Consider the following 20,277-nt stretch of genomic DNA (forward strand, 5'->3'; position numbering starts at 1 on the left):
GGTCACTGCAGAGACACAGTATAACTGAGATGGATTCATGGGTTGGCCTGGTCGCTCGATCGACTGAGTGTTAAAGGAATGGCTCAGTGAAAGTTGGACAAGGTTACTAACAGCAACAATACAACCCTACATAAAAATGAATCAGCTATGTCCTGCAGTTATCTTCTCTTGGTTATAAGAATGAAATTTTTGTCATATGGATTTGTTCCCCTTCTCAACCGCGTTATCTCCCCCTTAGCAGAATGCTGGGCCAGGCCGGAAGTGGTTCCCATTGTTGGAGGCAAGTTCTGATGCTTGACAGTGGTGAGAAGTGATATTACGGACTCTTATTACCTAACTCGGTCTATTTCTATCGCAAAAAGTGCTACAGCAGGAAAAAACTATTTAAAAAGAAATCTATTAACCCTGATGCTTAGTACACTGGTAGAGAAAATAGCCACTTACGTGTCGCACTCTTCGGGTGAAGACGAAGTCGCAACAGACACCGATGGTGAACCACCAAATTGTCCCATCGATGGCGGCAAGAATAAAAGGTAAACGCTTAATCTTTCTCTGTATTCATCTATTTTAAATATACACCGCAGGAGAAATATATTGAATATATAAATAAGATTTCAAACACCGCAGGCGTTAAAACATTAACTACGTATTAACTACTGTATTTTGACGTTATACAAATGTAACATCGTTTACGAATAAGTTTTTGGTTATATAGTGTTTCACAACTTCTCTCTCTCTCTCTCTCTTTATATATATATATATCTATCTATATATATATATATATATATATATATATACAATATATACATACACATTTGTGCATGCACTAACACACAGACTAGCATGGAACAGTTTTGGCGCTTCTTCGTTATCATTTAACTTTACAAAATGAATGACAAAACAAATTCATATGAATACATGCGCAATATCTCCATTTTTGCTTCCAATTTCATATTACTTTTTCTCAAACAATGTATTCTTTCAATTCTGCTGTTATTCGCTCTTTTTTATTGCAGAAAACAATAATCCAATTGTTTTCAATGTTCTATTCTATGATCATTGGTCAAAGCTTCAAACTGAATTCTCGGCGAATTACAGGTGTTTTGCAATGTAGGATACTATAAATTGACGAAAAATCTTGAAACCCTAGCTACCATTACCCCCGAAAATTCCATTCTATTCCAAAAGTCCGGATTATTTGAAATGACAGTCTATATTTAATCATATGAAAAGGGCCTGAGAAGCAATGACGTGCGATGCAGAGTAGTAACAAAGCAGTATCACATTGTTAGGTATGTGTGTGTATATAAAACACTAGCTTAATCATAGCGTTTTTGAAAAAAAAAACATAAAAAAACAACGAGGTGTAAAAGCGATGCCCTTGAATCATTACTGGGTTTCTGAAGCTGGTGGGAGGGAAAGAGGAAGATGTTCTCAAAATAGATACTTAACCCCCAGAAGCCCCAGTGCTCGTAATAGAATGGACATTGTTGAAGGTACCCCAAAACCAAGTGGTGGTGTAAAATCAGGGACGAATTCAGGTTGTTTAGAACAAGAGAAAAGAATGTAAGGTTGCATTCATATATTTGTTTATGGAATGTCCGCTAGGCGCAGGAGTGGCTGTGTGATAAGTAGCTTGTTTACTAACCACATGGTTCCGGGTTCATTCCCACTGCATGGCACCTTGGGTAAGTATCTTGCGAGTGGATTTGGTAAACGGAAACTGAAAGAAGCCCACCGTATATATATATATATATATATGTGTGTGTGTGTGTTTGTTCTTCCACCATCGCCTGACAACCGATGTTGGTGTGTTTACGTCCCCATAACTTCGGCTATGTATATATTGTATAAGAAGTACTAGGCTTACAAAGAATAAGTCCTGGGGTCGATTTGTTCGACTACAGTTGGTGCTCTAGTATGGCCGCAGCCAAATGACTGAAAAGAAAAGCATAAAAGAATACCCTGTACAATTCTTCATCGGTGCTTGTCAAAGCGTGTAGTATGATGCTTAACCACATGATGGCAGTCTAAATCCATATCTTAGTTTAAATTTCTACAAGGCCCTTCTTTATTGAAAGCATCAGGGTCAGTTCTCCAGATGGAGAACAATTTCTTCCTACCATTTTCTGAGAATCTGGAAAGGAACATGAACAAAGTCGTTCCACATATGACTAGTCCAGGGATGGGGAACCTATGGCCTTCTGGGTCAACAAATGTGGTCTTCTGCAGCCTTTGATGCAAATGTTAATATATATTTTTTAAGACTTTGATTTTTTTTGTCTATACTTTTTATGCATAAATTTACAATACACACACACACATATATACAATGAGAGGAAAAATAAATTGTGTTCAGTGATGTCACTCCCAGAAATTGGAAGCATTTTTCTATGAACCTAATGAATATAAAACTTAAAACAACATGGCTATAATGGCAACATTTCCTTGTCAGTCACACCAGCATAGTGGGAGTGAGTGACCTTACATGTGACACATGTAGAGTTCTTGTCTCGCATACCTCCTCGCTGTGGTTTGCACTATGTACTACTCAGTTAACTGTAGTCGTGACTAAGTTCATAGTGACTTGTGAGATTGTAAGTCTAAGTTAGTTTCAGCCTCATTTGAAAGCGTACATTCACCAGTGCATGCATAGTTTTGCAGACTTACTTTTTATCACTGAGATTTTATTAGTAACAATGATCGAATTCATTGCTACTCTGTTAGGCCTACTGCACTCTGTTCCAGATAAAACGGTCTTAGATAAGACACGATCAATCAGCATGCGAAACCATGTTCTTGAAATCTTGGTCATGACTTTAGCAATTGTTATTGTTTTGATTGAAAACCGTCGATATTTGACTAATTGGGTAATGATAAATAATAGTACTAATTACAGAAAAGAATATTATGAACCTAGATGATATTTATTCTCAAATGGTAGTGATAATTGCCAAATTCAAGACCAAGAATATGGTTTTGGATGCAGGTTTATCGTATCTTGTCTGAGATCGTTTTTTTCTGGGTCAGTGTGCAGCCGGCCTAACTAATTCATTATCATTTTATTTTTTTATCGGTATTCCAGAATAAAAACAATTTTCAACCCATAAGTATGTTGAAGAAATTGAAATGAATTTTGAAAGAAGAATGGGAGTTACAATATTTTTTAGTGAATAGTGGAAGCAAAATGTCTTGTGATACTTCAATTGTAATGGTTAAGAAATTCAATGTACAGCAGCATTATGCTCTTCATAAAGATAATAAATATGCCGAATTAGAGGGTGAGTCTTGAAAGATAGCACTGCAGAAACTGAAGGATGGAAAACAAAAGCAAAGACAATTTTTACATTCTGTGTTACATCAAGGGAATGGGGCGACAGAAGCCAGCTATAAAGTTGCATATGTGCTTGGAAAAAAAGGTAAACCATTCATCGATTCAGAACTCATAAAGGAATGTATTTTAGAAGTGGTAAGATGTATAGATCCAGGTAAAGTTAACAAATATAAGGAGGTGCTTCTTTCAAGAAAAAACTAATTCAGATTGACAGCATGAATTGACATGTGATGTAACAGAGCAGCTGAAAAATATAATCCACAAAGAAAATGTATATTATTCAGTAGCTTTGGATGAATAGACAGATTCCACTGATTCAGCACAGATATTGTATTTTATTTGTGCTATAATTGATGATCTTCAATTATATGAAGAATTGCTTGCTTTAGACACCCTTAAAGGAAGGATGCGGGGGATAGATATTTTTAACAACTTCAAAGAGCAATGCCACAAAGTAGGACTAAATATTAGTTATTTGGTGTGTGCTCCAGCTATGATGGCTAAGAATGAAGGATTTATTGCACATCTTAAAAGAGAAACCAAAGATCCAAGTGAACTGATTTCTTTTCATTGTATTTTACATCAGCAAAATCTGCCATTTTAAATGATATTTTGCATAAGGTTATAAGTATTGTAAACTATATTTGAGCAAATGCCACGAAACATCATCAGTTTAGAAGCATGCTGATGAAGTAATTAGTGTAGATTTGCCTTATCACTCAAAAGTACGCTGGCTGTCACAAGGGAAAGTATTGGTCAAAATTGTATCTTTATGAAAGCAAATAATTGATTTTTTTCAAAGGAAACAACAAACATTGTGATTTATCAGATCCAAACTTTTACAGAGATGTTGCATTTTTATGTGATGTTATGTCAAAACAAAATGAGTTAAGCATTTCGTTGCAAGGCAGAAATAAATCTATTTATGATATGTGGCAAAAAATTCAGGCATTTGGAAAAAAGGTGTTGTTGGTTAAATCAAAACTTTCAGAGGAACGCTTTCCCCAGTTTATGAAGGTAATGAGTGAAAATGAAGATATCTCTGGATCTTTTGAAGAATACAAGTCAGTTTTAGACTTATTAATAGAAGAATACAGCAAAAGATTCAGTGATTTTGAAAAGCATAACATCACTCTGAAACTTGCTTTTCAGCCTCACTTAGTTGATGTACCAAAAGCTCCCGAAGAGTTACAAATGGAGCTTATTGATATGTCTGAAGATAATGTCCTGAAATCTCAGTTTGACAACAGGGATAATCCCATTGAAATTTGGAAAAAGGCGGTAGAATATCCTTGTCTTTGTGAACATGCACACCGACTGATTTCCTGCGAATCCACATTCTCGTACTTGACGTAAATCAAGAATTCACTGAGAACAGTTGACAGATGAGCATTTAGAGGACCAATTGATACTAAGAACCACTTTGTTAGAACCTGATATCAAAGTGCTTTCTCAAAGTCATTCATTTGAATAAAAAGTAAATACTTGCTTAAAGGAAATATTTCAAAATTTCATATTCTCGGTGATTATAAGCTTGATTTTTAAAAAATATTATTCATTTACTTATTAAAAAAAAGTTCTTAAGTAAAATATTTGAAAATGTCATAATTCCAATTTTTATTCACCTGTCTCTATTTTTTTATGGCATTACTATTAAAGTACTTAGCGGCCTAAGCCTAGAGATAAAATGACAAAAGAAATATTTGTTCAATGCAGCCTCTATGAGGGGCGATGAATTGTAAGGTGGCCCACCCCTGGACTAATCTATTAGCTTTTATCTTTTACTTGTTTCAGTCATTGAACTGTGGCCATGCTGGGGCTGCACCTTGAAGGGTTTTTAGTGGAATCAATCCAGTAGCTCAACAATTTGTTAAGCAAATTTCAGTGGAATAAAATAACTTTCTTGAAAACAAGTAAGGGTTAGCAACAGCAAGGGCATCCAATGATAGAATATTTTCTCAAGCAGTTTCATCTAAACCCATGCCAGCATGCAAAAAGCGACCAACATAAAAATGATGATGATGATGCTTATTCATTTAATAATTTTTTTATTTATCTATTTATTTATTTCTGTATCCTCTCTCTCTCCCTAGGCGTCTGCAGTCATTAGATATTGAAGAATATCCATCTGCCCCCAAGCGACGGAAAGTTGAAAAGAACTGTAAGTCCATATTTTCTTTTATATAGTCCATGAACATATGAACTAAAATATCCTGGGGTTTATTGCCATTTAATATAATAATAGCTTCTAAGGCAGCAAACTGGCAGAATCGATAGCGCACATAGATGGACAAAATGCTTGGCGGCATTTTGTCCATCTTTGTGTTCTTGAGTTCAAATTCCACCAAGGTTGACTTTGCCTTTCATCCTTTTGGGGTCAATAAAATAAGTACCAGTTGAGCATTGGGGTCAGAATAATCAACTTACCCCCCCCCCCCACGAAGTTGCTGGCCTTGTGCCAAAATTTGAATCCAAAGTAATAATGGCTTCTGTCTCTTCTGGCTAGGCAGTGGTTCTCCCCATCTCTTTCGATAAAATACCACTGTTTGTTCCTACATTAACATATTAGTCTCCCTTGGTAGTTCACCACTGATCCCTTGTTATCACTGTTTTACCTAATAGCTACCTAGTGAATCACCAGTTTTTAAAAATTTCTATTGCAGTAATAATTCCTAGTGGATCGGTACTGCCTGCTTAGTAGAACAATAGTCCCTCCTCTTCATCATTATCATCGTTTAACGTCTGCTTCCCATGCTGGCATGGGTCAGACGGTTTGACTGAGGACTGCTGAGCCAGATGGCTGCACCAGGCTCCAATCTGATCTGGCAAGGTTTCTACAGCTGGATGCCTTTCCTAATGCCAACCACTCGAAGAGTGTGGTGGGTGCTTTTACATGCCACCGGCATGAGGGCCAGTCAGGCAGTTCTGATAATGACCACGCTCAAAGGTGTTTTTACATGCTACCTGCATGAGAACTAGTCCGGCGGCACTGGCAACGACCATGCTCGAATGTTGTTTTTCACGTGCCATCAGCACATGTGCCGGTAAGGCAATGCTTGGCAACGATCACACTCGAATGGTGCTTTTCATGTGTTACTGGCACGAGAGTCAATCCATGGCCCTGCAATGATCACGCTCGGATGTGCTTTTAATGTTCTACTGGCATGAGTGCCTCTATAAACATATTCTTTTCTACTCTAAGCAGAAGGCCCAAAATTTTTAGGGTGGGTGGGGTAGTCGATTAGGTTGACTTCAGTATGCAACTGGAACTTAATTTATCAACCCCGAGAGGATGAAAGGCAAAGTCGGCTGAATTTGAACTCAGAATGTAAAGACAGACGAAATACCACTAAGCATTTCGCTCCACATGCTAACATTTCTGCCAGCTCACTGCCTTATAAACATATTGGTATCTGTCTAGTGAATCATCTGTCTCCGCACTATTGACATGACAGTGCTAAGTGGATGACTAGTGTAACTGACGCAGAATTGTGAGTCTAAAAAGTCACTGGTGAATGTCCGTGCTAGAAAGAAGAGTTGTTACAACAGAGCCATGGAGAGATGGAACTTCCAATCTCTAGAAATGTTAAGATTTCTGTAGGTGAGAGAGAGAGGAGAGAATCGTTTGACTTGGTAAAAAATGCAGACCAACCTGAAAGGAACAAAGACAAACATGTTCTTCTTTTGGCCAAGGTTTCGTCAGCTTTTTCAAGTTTTACATGAAAAGGAAAATGAGGGTATAAAGTGAAGTTAACAGCCACCCTCAATACATATAAAGGTGGTGTAGTAACAGCCATCCTCAATACATATAAAGGTGGTGTAGTAACAGCCACCCTCAATACATATAAAGGTGGTGTGGTAACAGCCACCCTCAATACATATAAAGGTGGTGTGGTAACAGCCACCCTCAATACATATAAAGGTGGTGTAGTAACAGCCACCCTCAGTACATATAAAGTGAAGTGTGTAGTAACAGCCACCCTCAATAAAGATAAAGGTGGTGTAGTAACAGCCACTTTTAATATGTATACATTGAGGGTGGTCATTACCTTGGACTTCAGTTTGATGCTGAGGATGGTGTCATACAACCTAATGCATCTAAGACGCATTGTCACATGCTAAAGCTAATAACAACAGTGACACTTGTAGTTGAATCTTGGTTGCTCCTGTTTAGCTTGTGTACACCCTGATCAAGCAGGCCTTTGATCTAAGATGATCCATCAGTGACCATCATTTTAGAGCTATCTAATATTACATTATGTAATGTGACCTTCCCTCTTTTTAGATGGTGGGGTATTATCTAAAAGGGGTTTGATTACTATTGGACCACTTCAGTGTTTTCTTGTTGGCTGGGTGGTGGAATTTTGTTTCTTTTCCGTTTAACAAAACTATTATTTTATAATTTTTCTTCCTTCTCTTTTTTGACCACACTTGTTCACACACAAAGTTCTAGCAAAATTGACAGACTTTGGTTCGAAAATGGCTGAATGGTTTGTTCATGGCAAGAACCATTTATTAAGCCATTGGGAAATGAACAATGAAGACAAGCAGAGGAATTCCCAGGCATGTTGTGATAAACACTGCCATCACAGTGGTGTCCAATGCTTGCCCCAGCCATCATCAGAAGTCAGCAACAACCCAAACCTTAGAGCCTCTTCGGAACACAATCCTGACATTTCATCTGATGAAGCAGGTCGAACGGTGTCAAAGAAAAATTCTAAGTTAAAAGAATCCCAGTCTGTTCCAAACCAGTCTACTTTATTTAAAAATAAGGTAAGAATTGAGATTTTTCATTAATATTTTGTCCTTTGATTAATTCTTGATTATTAACTTTATTTAATAATTTGCGAAAATTGGTGAAGGTCAGCATTGGCAAAAAAAGTTGACAAAATTGGATCTGTTTGTATGGATTCTTGACATCTCACACACTTAGCAAAATTTGAGAACATTAATAATCTTAAGTTAATTATTCTTTATCCAATTATTGGTTTCCTTAACTGTGATCACTTTGAGGTTCTATTGATTGTTAAATATACATACATATGAGGTTTGCAGAAAACTTGAACATGAAGGAATGGGAGAAAAGGTGACATTGTGTCTGGCCTGAATTTGTATATGTGTATATATCATCATCATTTAACAGCTGCCTTCCAAGCTGGCGTATATATAATCAAACTTGCTGATATGGCTGATGACAGTACTGCCAGATTGGCACTCATGCCAGGGCCACAGATTGGCTCCCATGCTGGTGGCATGTGTAAAGTACCATTCAAGCGTGATCATTGCCAGAGTCACCCTACTGGCATGTGCTGGTGGCATGTGAAAAACAACATTCGAGCATAGTCGTTGCCAGTGCCACTGAACTGGCTCCTGTGTGGGTAGCATGTAAAAAACACCTTTTGAGTGTGGTTGTTGCCAGAACCTCCTGACTGGCCCTTGTGCTGGTGGCACATAAAAGCACCCACTATACTCAGAGTGGTTGGCGTTAGGAAGGGCATCCAGCTGTAGAAACTTTGCCAGATCAGATTGAGCCTGGTGCAGCCTCTGGCTCACCAGTCCTCAGTCAAACCCATGCCAGCATGGAAAGCGGACATTGATGATGATGATGATGATATATATATATATATATATATATACAAAACAATGAGAGAGTCCACTATGTGGACGCTCTAACGCTAGATATAGATCTGCAAAGGGAATCTGCCACCAAAGAATTGTTATAAATTATATATATATATATATGTATATGATGTGCAATTGTGGCTGTGTGGTAAGAAACTTGCTTCTCAATCACATGGTTCTGGGTTCAGTTCCACTGCATGACACCTTGGGCAAGAGTCTTCTAGTATAGCCTCAAGCCAAATAAAGACTTGTGAGTGGATTTGGTAGGAGGAAACTGAAAGAAGCCCGTCATATGTGTATATATCTATGTGTGTGTATCTGTATTTGTCACCTCCGTCACCGCTTGACAACCAGTGTTGGTATATTTACATCCCCATAACTTAATGGTTCAGCACAGCAAAAGAGACTGATAGAATGAGTACTAAGCTTAAAAAATAAGTTCTGCAGTCGATTTGTTTGACTAAAATCCTTCAAGGCAATGCTCCAGCATGGCCGTAGTCAAATGACAGAAACAAGAGAATATATATATATATATATACCCCCCCCCAATCATCTTCACTTAATGTCCACTTTTCCTTGCTTGCATGGGTCAAATAATTTAAGGCAGATTTCGTACATCTTATGGCCTTCATGTCACCGACCCTTACCTGTTTCCAAGTAAAGTAATCTCCCCCACCCCCTACTAGTCTGCCATTCTTCACAGAAAACTGGAAATGAACAACATCACTTTTATGACAATAATGGTTTAAAAACAACAATAACTTTTCCCTAGGGATTGGTGGTCATATGTGAAAACACCTCTCATAATGAAAGTTCTGGGCTGTTAGGCTTCTTCTTTATCGTTGTGTTGGTTATTATGTTTCTGTTTTTCTCCCTTCTATCCCCTTTTAATTTTGCTCCTTAAATCTCATTCCTATGTTCATTTTCTTCATCCATTCAGCAAAGCAGGGAAATGTTCATCTTCAAAACAGGAACACAGCCTAAAGGTAAGTGAAGTACATTGGGTTTGTTCTTTTGTTTTTTTTTCTATATGGCATGGTCGTGTGGTTGGGGAGTTTGCTTGCCAACCATGGGGTTTTAGGTTCAGACCCCTGCATGGCAACTTGAGCAAGTGTCTTCTGCTACAGCCCTGGGCTGACCAAAGCCTTGTGAGTGGATTTAGTAGATAAAAAAACAAAAAACAAAAATAAACTGGCATTCTGATGGTTAATCCCATCAATGGGATTGTGAAATTAACATGGAAGTGGCTGAGCACTCCACAGACATGCATACCATTAGCGTAGTTTTCAGGGAGATTCAGCATGACACAATGTGAGAAGGCTGGCCCTTTTGAATTACAGGAAGAACTCATTTTTGCCAGCTTAGTGGACTGGAGCAATGTGAAATAAAGTGTCTTGATTAAGGCGCCTCTGGGAATCAAGCTCACAACCTTCTGACCATAAGCCAAATACTCTAACCACTAAGCCATGTGCCTTCATTGGATTTAGTAGAAAGAAACTGAACGAAGCTCATCATACATATATACATGAATGTGTGTGTTCTTGTCTTGACAGCACATCACCATCATCGTTTAACATTCATTTTCCATGCTGGCATGGGTTGGACGGCTTGACTGGAGTCTGGGAAGCCAGGAGGCTGCTTTAGGCTCCAGTCTGATCTGGCAGTGTTTCTACAGCTGGATGCCCTTCCTAACACCAACCACTCCGAGAGCGTAGTGGGTGCTTTTTATGTACCACTGGCACAGGGGCCAGAAGGGGCTGGCAATGACTATGGTTGGTTGGTGCTTTTTACATGCCACCGGCACAGAAGCCAGTCAAGGTGGTGCTGGCATTGGCCATGTTTGGACAGTGCTTCTTACGTACCACCAGCAAGGGGATTACAACTACAATTTCCATTTGATTTTGATGTACTTGACTCAATAGGTCTCCTCAAGCATGGCATGTCGCCCTACAATCCAAGGTACTTTTGAGTGGGCTGATTATGCGATACTGGTGTAGGTTACAGCTGTGAACTCACTTTATTTGCTGGGTCTTCTCAGTCACAGCATATATCCAGAGGTCTCTGTCTTTTGTTATTGCCTCTGTGAAGCCCAACATTTGAAGGTCATGATTGTTTATATTATTGACATTTGACAGATATTTGTCATCTTGTTTGTTGTTAACATGACATTTTGGCTGATATACCTTCCAACCTTCATCAGGTGTCTTGGTGAAAAATTAACGTTCTTTGTTCAAATTCCACTGAGGTTGACTTTGCCTTTCATCTTTTCAGGGTCGATTAAATATGTACCAGTTAATCACTGGGGTCAATGTAGTCAACTTAATCCCCTTGTTTGTCCTCTCTATGTTTAGCCCCCTGTGGGCAATAAAGAAATAAATTTATTAAAAACACCCACTACACTCGCGGAGTGGTTGGCGTTAGGAAGGGCATCCAGCCGTAGAAACACTGCCAGATCTGACTGGGCCTGACGAAGCCTCCCAGCTTCACAGACCCCAGTTGACCCGTCCAACCCATGCTAGCATGGAAAGCGGACGCTAAATGATGATGATGATGATGATTATTATTATTATTTAGGTCACTGCTTGGAATTGAACTTGGAAGCTTTGGGTTAGTAGCCTGTGCTCTTAACTACTATGCCATATGCCCGTGGGCATATGGTGTAGTAGTTAAGAGCGCGGGCTGCTAACCTCAAGATTCCAATAACATCAAAAAATACCTTAGGAATGAGAACCCAGGTTCGAAATTTCCCCAAGACACCTGATGAAGGCTGGAGGGTATATTAGCTGAAACATTAACAACAAACAAGATGAGGACAAATATCCGTCAAATGTAAATAATGTACATAATTCCTCATCTCTTAAATATAGAACTGTTCATGATAGTTGTAAATGAGTGTCATTGTTATACAAGCAGCATCATTCATTTCCAATATATATATATTGAGACTGTCTGGCCATAAGGAAAATATTAAGCTTACTTGAAACGAGGGTTAGCAACAGGAAGGGCATCGAACCGTAGAAAATTTGCTTGAACAAATTTCTATCTGACCCATGCATGCATAGAAAAGTGGATGTTAAATAAAGATGCAGGATGTGTTCTTTTTTGGTGGTTAACTTTAGGTCAGTCCTGATCCAGTCCACCTACGAGGAAAGCCATTCCAGTTGGGACCAGTCCGTTTCTGGGGGTTATTGTTTTAGCTTCTTTATCCAATGTGTTTTTTCCTAACCTAAAATGGTAGGCTGAGATGTGGGTATTTTTTGTTGGAGATGCATCATCATTTAACATCCGTTTTCCATGCTGGCATGGGTTGGACAGTTTGTCAGGAGCTGGTAAGCCGGAGAGCTGCACCAGGCTCCAGTTGTCTATTTTGGCATCATTTCTACAGCTAGATGTCCTTCCTAACACCAACCACTGTAAAGAGTGCACTGGGTGCTTTATACATGTCACCAGCAATAAAAGAAATTACTACTACTACAACCACCATCATCATCATTATTTTTACTACTACTGCTTGTACAATTGTTATTTCAGCATTTCAGAAACCTATTCAATTACGGAAAAACTTCCAGCACCCTGCCAGATTAAATGGAGGCCAGAGATTCTCTACTCCATTGGTGCTTACTCGCAGCAAACTGTACAGTATACCCAGCAAGCCATGGCAACATACAGATATCTGCAGACCAATGTCCAATCAACAAAGATCCACTGCTGAAGAGGTATGTTGTATATATAGGAATAAAGTGTTTTTGGTAGCGCATAGAATAGTATATTGGTGAAAATAATAAGGTTAGACAGAAGAAATGGAGGAATTGTTCCTTAGTTTATAGAGGTACAGAAAGTTAGCAAATTGTCCAAATACTATAAAAACCCATGTAATTTGCGCACCTTGGTAATTTATGCTGGTGATTTTTCAGGATAAAATTTGTTAAGAAAAGCTTTTACTCGTGTAAAATTTGCACCCAAAAGTTTTCAGAATTGTCTATATGACCAGGGAGAAAAGGTTTTCAATTTAGTTGTATTTAGCATAATTTCACTTACTTATGATTCAATTTTATTAAATTTTCATAAAATAGAAATAATTTCTGTTTAACAGGTATCACATTAAAAGCTATTAAACTACAAAGTGTTTGTGTGGTTTATAATAATATGGCCTGGACCGTGATTACCAGCATGAACGTCAGACTTCAAAAAGTAATTAGCCATTTAATGGTTTTAGTAAATTTATACAGAAAAAGTAAACATTATACCGTCCAGCATAAATAAAAGTCAACTTCATTATGCGTATTTAAGCCATTATTTTTTCTGTAAAAACCTATTCTGACACTCAGTCAAATTCCTGCTCGAATGTTTACATTTTGTACGTCTTTTTTCAACAACAGAAATTTCTTGAAAATTCTGGAAACGATCTACTCATGTAATTTACACACCTCTAAAGTTTATTTGGCATTCTTTCGCCTATTTTGCCTTCTTTCGATATAAATATTTTATCTGTCATTCCTTCCCAGGCTGTTTTGATGAGATGTTCAAGGCTGACTTTCATTCTCTTGACAGCTACCGTCACCGACACACTCACACAGACAGTCAAACACACACTTACAGTTGTTCACACAGAGTTATCCACACACATTCATACATACAGTTATCCTTTCATACACACACATACATACATACATGCATACACACATACATGATGGTTTCTAGAAACACACCACACACACATTAAATGAATCATAAAAATAAATAAAAACAAAAAAAAGATGAGTGATTTTCATTTAATTCAGAAAGAAAATTGCTGACATGAGAGAGGAACGAACCCCAGACGCTGTGTGCATGGATGTATGTATTTCAAAGGTACAGCCTTGTCATACATTGTGTCACACTGATTCTGTCTGAGAATTACATTAAGGGTGCGCATATTTATGGAATACTCAGCCACTTACGCGTTAATTTCATTGAGTAGGTAATTCATTTGATTGAACTACTGAATGCTCATCGTTGAAACCGATGGAGAAACCATCATGTATGTATGTATGTATGAAAGATTCAAGAAACAACAAAAAAAATTACAAAAATATATCTAAAAAAATGACATACGATTCTTAAAAACAATTACATAAAAATTAAGTATAACAGTAGTAAAAAAATACATTTGTGTATGTGTGTAGCTAACTGTGTGTGTGAACCACTGTGTGAGTTTGATTGTCTGTGTGTGTGTGTCGGTGACGGTAGCTGTCAAGAGAATGAAAGTCCGTCTTGAACATCAAAGCGTGTGTGGTATATCAAAACAAAAAATAAGTAGACAAAGTCTTTTTATGGATTTTACCGAACAAGCCATCAAAACAGCTGGGAAGGAATGACAGATAAAATATCTATATCGAAAGAATGCCATTTGTTTTTTATCTTTGCGAAAAAAGAAAATGCGTAAATTACCTGGGTTTTTACAGTGTATATTTATACAGACAAATGTATCTGATCTGTTTCAGTATATCCGATTAGAAGAGAAAGAACGCTATGCACAGCTATTGAGACAGTGTACCAGTGCTAACTATCCAGATACATCTACCACCTCATTGTTTCAGTGAGTATCTTGATGGATTCGTTTACTTCTTTTCAATTTATTCTGCATTCACATTTTGTCATTGATTTGCTTTCCATTGTTTTGTAATGTCCCATGAATTAGGATATTAATATATCGATCCCGAAAGGATTTATTCTTTTACTTGTTTCAGTCATTTGACTGCGGCCATGCTGGAGCACCGCCTTTAGTTGAGCAAATCGACCCCAGGGCTTATTCTTTGTAAGCCTAGTACTTATTTTATCGGTCTCTTTTGCCGAACTGCTAAGTTACGGGGACATAAACACATCACCATTGGTTGTCAAGCGATGCTGGGGGTACAAACACAGACACACAAACATATATATACATATATATGCGCATATACATATATATATATATACATATAAATGCGCAGAGACCATCTTTCGCCACATTCCAGGGAGAAAAACTTGAAATAGTCGATAGTTTCTGTTACCTAGGTGACCAAGTCAGTAGTGGGGGTGGGTGTACCGAAAGTGTAACTGCTAGAGTAAGAATAGCCTGGGCAAAGTTCAGAGAGCTCTTATCTCTGCTGGTGACAAAAGGCCTCTCGCTCAGAGTAAAAGGCAGACTGTATGACGCATGTGTGCAAACAGCCATGCTACATGGCAGTGAAATATGGGCCGTGACTGCTGAGGATATGCGTAAGCTCGCAAGAAATGAAGCCAGTATGCTCCGTTGGATGTGTAATGTCAGTGTTCATACCCGACAGAGTGTAAGTGCCTTGAGAGAAAAGTTGGACCTGAGAAGCATCAGATGTGGTATGCAAGAGAGGCGTCTATGCTGGTATGGACACGTAGTAAGAATGGATGAAGATAGTTGTGTGAAAAAGTGCCACACCCTAGCAGTTGAGGGAACCTGTGGAAGAGGTAAACCCAGGAAAACCTGGGACGAGGTGGTGAAGAACGACCTTCGCACTTTAGGTCTCAAATGTTAACTCCACTGTGAGGTTAAGAAGCTTGCTTCCCAACCATGTGGTTTTGGGTTCAGCCCCACCTCAGACAAGTGCCTTCAACTTTCTACTATAGCCGTGGGCCAACCAAAGCCCTGTGAGTGGATGTGGTTGCCTTCTTTTATAGCCTTAGACAAAATGCTTTGCAGTACTTCATCCAGTTTTTTACGTTCTAAAAAACTTCTTTCACTTAACTTACCAAGCAAATACCATCCATCAAGCATCTGCATCAATACTCTGAACGTCTTGAAGCTCTGACGTCTGGCAACTGACCTGGTACTTGGTAAACACCCACAAAATTATTAACCATTGTGCCAACAACTACCTTGAACACCTTTTTGAGCTACATGTGTCTAACATGTGGGTATTGCCTACAAAGTCAGAAAACAGCACAGCTCCCATGACTTTCAGAAACATTTTTTCACACTCAGAGTTGCTGAAGCATGGAACAAACTACCTGCATCAGTTGTTAGTTGCTGAGACATTGCATCCTTTAAAATCTCCATGCTTTCTGAAATTCGCCAACACTACACCTGATATCCCCCTCCATATGCATGCACACATGTATATCATGACTTATACACTGTTCACTTTCCTGGCTTTTATACATAGCTCTATTTAGTGTACATGCACCTTTGATGAGTTGTAGTGCACCTGAGCACTGTATGCCATAATTTCATTATTAACTCTACCTTAGTGAAGGTGGAGCTATTGTTTTCAGTTCTGTTTCTTTGTCTGTCCGTGGACAAGATATCTCAAGAACCGCTAGATGGATTTGGATGAAACTTTCAGGGATGTTTGGCCTTGTGACTGGCATGAACTGATTAGATTTTCAGAATGATCCAGTTCCAGATAAGGATTCTAGATTATTTTTCCGTTTTTTTTTTACTTAATTTTTGAAAGCGGTAGGGTTTATTTCTAGTATTCTCGTTTGTGAGAGCAGTCGGGTTTGTTTCAGATATTCTCATTTTAAAAATCATCTCCAGCTAATCGTTGAGAGGACGTTGGTGTTACCTTGACAGAAGTTTTCACTCTCTGAGTGCTCTTATTATTATTAAACCTTTCACTCCCTATGGGATATAAACCATCGGCTCTGGGCTCTCTTTCCTGCTTCTCTCCATTTGGATCCCTACTTTTTCCTTTCAGATTTTGCTGCACCACATCATGTTTCTCTGAGGGAAGACTGCCTTCCTCTCTCGGGTCTTGTTGGTTTTGTATTGTCATCAATGCTTTTGTAACTTTGTGGGTTTTCCTGCATAGGAGTGTTGGTCCTATGCAAACCCATTTTTACCTCTGGGAAGAGGTGGTCCTTATAAGTCTGGCCTCTGTCTTTTGACCGTGTCCAGCACAAGAGACCCTACCAGGGGCTTGTGCTCTGCTGGTATACCTCTTAGGATCACTTGAGGCACACAAGCTACCACATTGCAGCAAGGACTGGATCTTGTGCTTGGAGTTTTAGTACTGGGATCAATAGAATCATCTTGTAAAGGTGCATGGCTTAGTGGTTGGGACATTAAACTCACGATTGTAAGATTGGGGTTTCTTAGTTCAAATCTTGCTGTGGTTAACTTTGTGGGGTTGGTGAAGTAAGTACCAGTGGAGCACTGGGGATGATGTAATTGACTAGCTCCTTCTCCTAAAATGTCAGACTTTGTGCCTGTAGTAGAAAGGGTTATTATTCGGACGATATGTTGTGCTTGAGAAGGCCTGTTGAGTCAAGCGAAATCGTAGTTATAGCCAATGCCAGTGTCGCCGGACTGGCACCTGAGCTGGTGGCACATAATAAGCACCATACGAGCATGGGTTGATGCCAGTGCCACCTGACTGGTTCCCATACTGGTGGTATGTAAAGAGAACCCACTACACTCTCGGAGTGGTTGGCATTAGGAAGGCATCCAGCTGTAGAAACCTTGCCAGATCAGATTGGAGCCTGGTGCAGCCTACTGGCTTGCCAGTCCTCAGTCAAATCGTCCAACCCATGCCAGCATAGAAAATGGACGTTAAATGACGATGATGATGGTTATTATTCTGACTGTCATGAACTGAAATCCTGCCAAGATTGGCATTGTCTTTCATCTTTTCAGGTTTGTTAAAATCAAGTACCAGTCACATCCTGGAATCAGTGTAATTGACTTGCCTTCTCCCCTGCATTTATATCTCTATATTTTCTTCAGGTGTCAGAAAAGTAGAAGTTCATCGACCAGTGAACGGTCAAGTAATGTTCCAACTGTTCGAGATGTGGCCTCTGTCATTCAGCTCCATCGCCCTACCATAGTGACCTGTGACAGTGACCAAGAACGGTCACTTTCAGACTTGCCATCATTACAGAAACGGTTTAGTTTCTCAGACACTGACACTTCTCAACACAGTAAGTTGTGTTCTTACTCTTCCTCTTTGCGTGCTGGAGTGGAGTTAATGTGGAAGTGTGTGTGCACGCATGTGAGTGTGTCTTTATTCATGAGTATGTATGTATGGGTTTGAAATTATGTTCATGCCTTGTTTTGAAAGTGTGTAAAGATGTGTTAGTATAGGTTCAAGCAGATTCCACTGAGGTTGACTTTGTCATTAAATCCTTTTGGAATCAATAAATACCAGTTATCAATGGTGTTGGTGTAATCAACTTACCTCTTCCTTGGAATTGCTGGCCTTGTGCCAAAATTTGAAACCAATATAAGTGCAGGCGTGACTGTGAGGTTAAGAAGCTTGATTCCCAACCATCTGGTTTTGGGTTCAGCCCCACCTTGGACAAGTGTCTTCAACTTTCTACTGTAGCCCTGGGCTATCCAAGCCCTTGTGAGTGGATGTGTTTGACTAAAACTGAAAGAAGCCCATTGTGTGTATGTGTGTGTGTATCCTTGTTTTGATGATGTGATGGTTGTAGATGGGCACCACCATCATACAAGTGATGTTGTTTGTTTCTCATCTTTGATTGGGAAATATCACCTTATTTGGAAACAAGTGAGAGTCGGCAACAGGGAGTGCATCTGGCTGTAGAAAATGTGCCTCAATGAATTTCATCCGACCCATGAGAACATGGAAAAGTAGATGTTAAATAATGATGATATGCATTGTAACAATGTTAGAAATCCATTTTTATTTTTTTTTAATGCTGTGTGCATGTGAGTGTCTGATACCAGTGTAATGATGCAGATCCGCTTGTGACAGCAACTGTGGTGATATGGAAGCTGATGATGATGACTGACAAAGCTCCCTGTTTCTGGGTTTTTCTTCTTTGCCAGGTGAACATAATTTTGAGAACTCCTCAGCTTGTCAGGATACAAATTCATCTTCAGGAGAAAAAACATCTTCAAAAGAATCATCTGAACATTTAAGGTAATGTTGTTACTTTAAACCAGCTTTGTATTGGATGTGGAGAATTTTAGTAGATGATAGTGTTGACTCCTCCCACTGAATGTGGGGGTCACTGGTTCAAGTTCTTCTACCGGCATTGTGCTGTGTTTTTGTTGAAGACTTTTAACTCTTGTTCTTGGATTGGTCTGGTCCATTTCGTTTGAAATAATAGGGGTAGCAGTCATGGTAGTTTATATTGTGGTGTTAGCTGTATAAAAAGTTGTGGTAATAATAGTGATAGCAAAAGCAGTGGTGGTGGTTGTTTGAGCTCTATGATGAATACCTCCTGTTTTAAACTGATGCAAATTAAAACTATATATCAAAATTTCGTGTTAATTGATGTTCAAAAATACCAGGGTTAATAATGATAAAAATATTTTAGCAAATTCTTCATTGTTATTGGAACAAAGGTAGTGTTTTTCAGCAGAAATATAGTACATTATTTACATTTGACGGATATTTGTCCTTATCTTGTTTCTTGTTAACACAACGTTTTGGCTGATATACCCTCCAGCCTTCATCAGGTGTCTTGGGGAAATTTCAAACCTGGGTTCTCATTCCTAAGGTATTTTTCGATGTTATTATTATTATTCAGGTCACTACTTGGAATCGAATTCGGTATCTTGGGGTTAGTAGCCTGCGCTCTTAACCACTATGCCATACGCCTGTCAAATATCCATCAAATGTAAATAATGTACATAATTCCTCATCTTTTAAATAGAGAACAGAAATATAGTAATCTGATATGTGCAGTAGAAGCAGTATTAGATTAAAATAGCCATGTGTGTATCATGCTTAAAGCAAACACATCATGCAAAAGCAGATTAATTGTGGTAACCATTCAGAGATAATATATATTTTATGGACGTACTATGTTTAAGAACACAAATGTATGAGTAGCAAGTGAAAATCGTCCAGTAGTGGTGGTCAGAATATTAGATGTACTTTTCTGCTTTTTCGTGCTTTATCAGTTGCATGTACTCTCTGTCATGCTAAGTCTAAATTCGTCGCTATTGACGCAGGAGATACAGTAACACTTTATGTTTGTAAAATTAAAGATTCATTATTTTACTCAGGCCAGATACACCATCACAAATTTTATGCACTTGTAATTTGTCCCTAATACTAAAAACGTCTTCTGTTTGGGGCTTAGAAGTACAATAAGAGTGACTGTTGTGATGTCTACTCGGTCATATTTGAATACATTGCTATGTGGGTGTTAATCTGTTGCTCTAACACCAGGTGGAGGCACGTGGCTAAGGGGTTTGCGTATTTGGCTTATGATTGTTGGGTCATGAGTTCAGTTCCAAGCAGCATGTTGTGTCCTTGAGCAAGACACTTTATTTCATGTTGCTCCAGTCCACTCAACTGGCAAAAATAATTAGGAGGAAACCCCTTCAATCATGAATGACCATGGGATTG

General features: G+C 38.7%; 1 protein-coding gene across 1 annotated transcript in view; it reads left to right on the forward strand.

Moving 5' to 3' along the window:
- The first annotated feature begins 229 nt into the window (after positions 1-229).
- The window catches only part of LOC115216691 (sentrin-specific protease 1), a 35,358-nt gene continuing 15,310 nt past the window's right edge, over positions 230-20,277 (forward strand). Inside the window, exons 1-8 of the mRNA XM_029786216.2 lie at positions 230-533; positions 5,428-5,495; positions 7,782-8,107; positions 9,897-9,942; positions 12,488-12,672; positions 14,440-14,534; positions 17,679-17,872; positions 18,744-18,837. Of these exons, the coding sequence (XP_029642076.1) occupies positions 409-533; positions 5,428-5,495; positions 7,782-8,107; positions 9,897-9,942; positions 12,488-12,672; positions 14,440-14,534; positions 17,679-17,872; positions 18,744-18,837 (1,133 nt within the window). The 5' untranslated portion in view covers positions 230-408. The remainder of the gene's footprint in view (positions 534-5,427; positions 5,496-7,781; positions 8,108-9,896; positions 9,943-12,487; positions 12,673-14,439; positions 14,535-17,678; positions 17,873-18,743; positions 18,838-20,277) is intronic.

The sequence above is a fragment of the Octopus sinensis genome, linkage group LG10, assembly GCF_006345805.1.
Source record: "Octopus sinensis linkage group LG10, ASM634580v1, whole genome shotgun sequence".
Classification (NCBI taxonomy): Eukaryota; Metazoa; Mollusca; class Cephalopoda; order Octopoda; family Octopodidae; genus Octopus; species Octopus sinensis.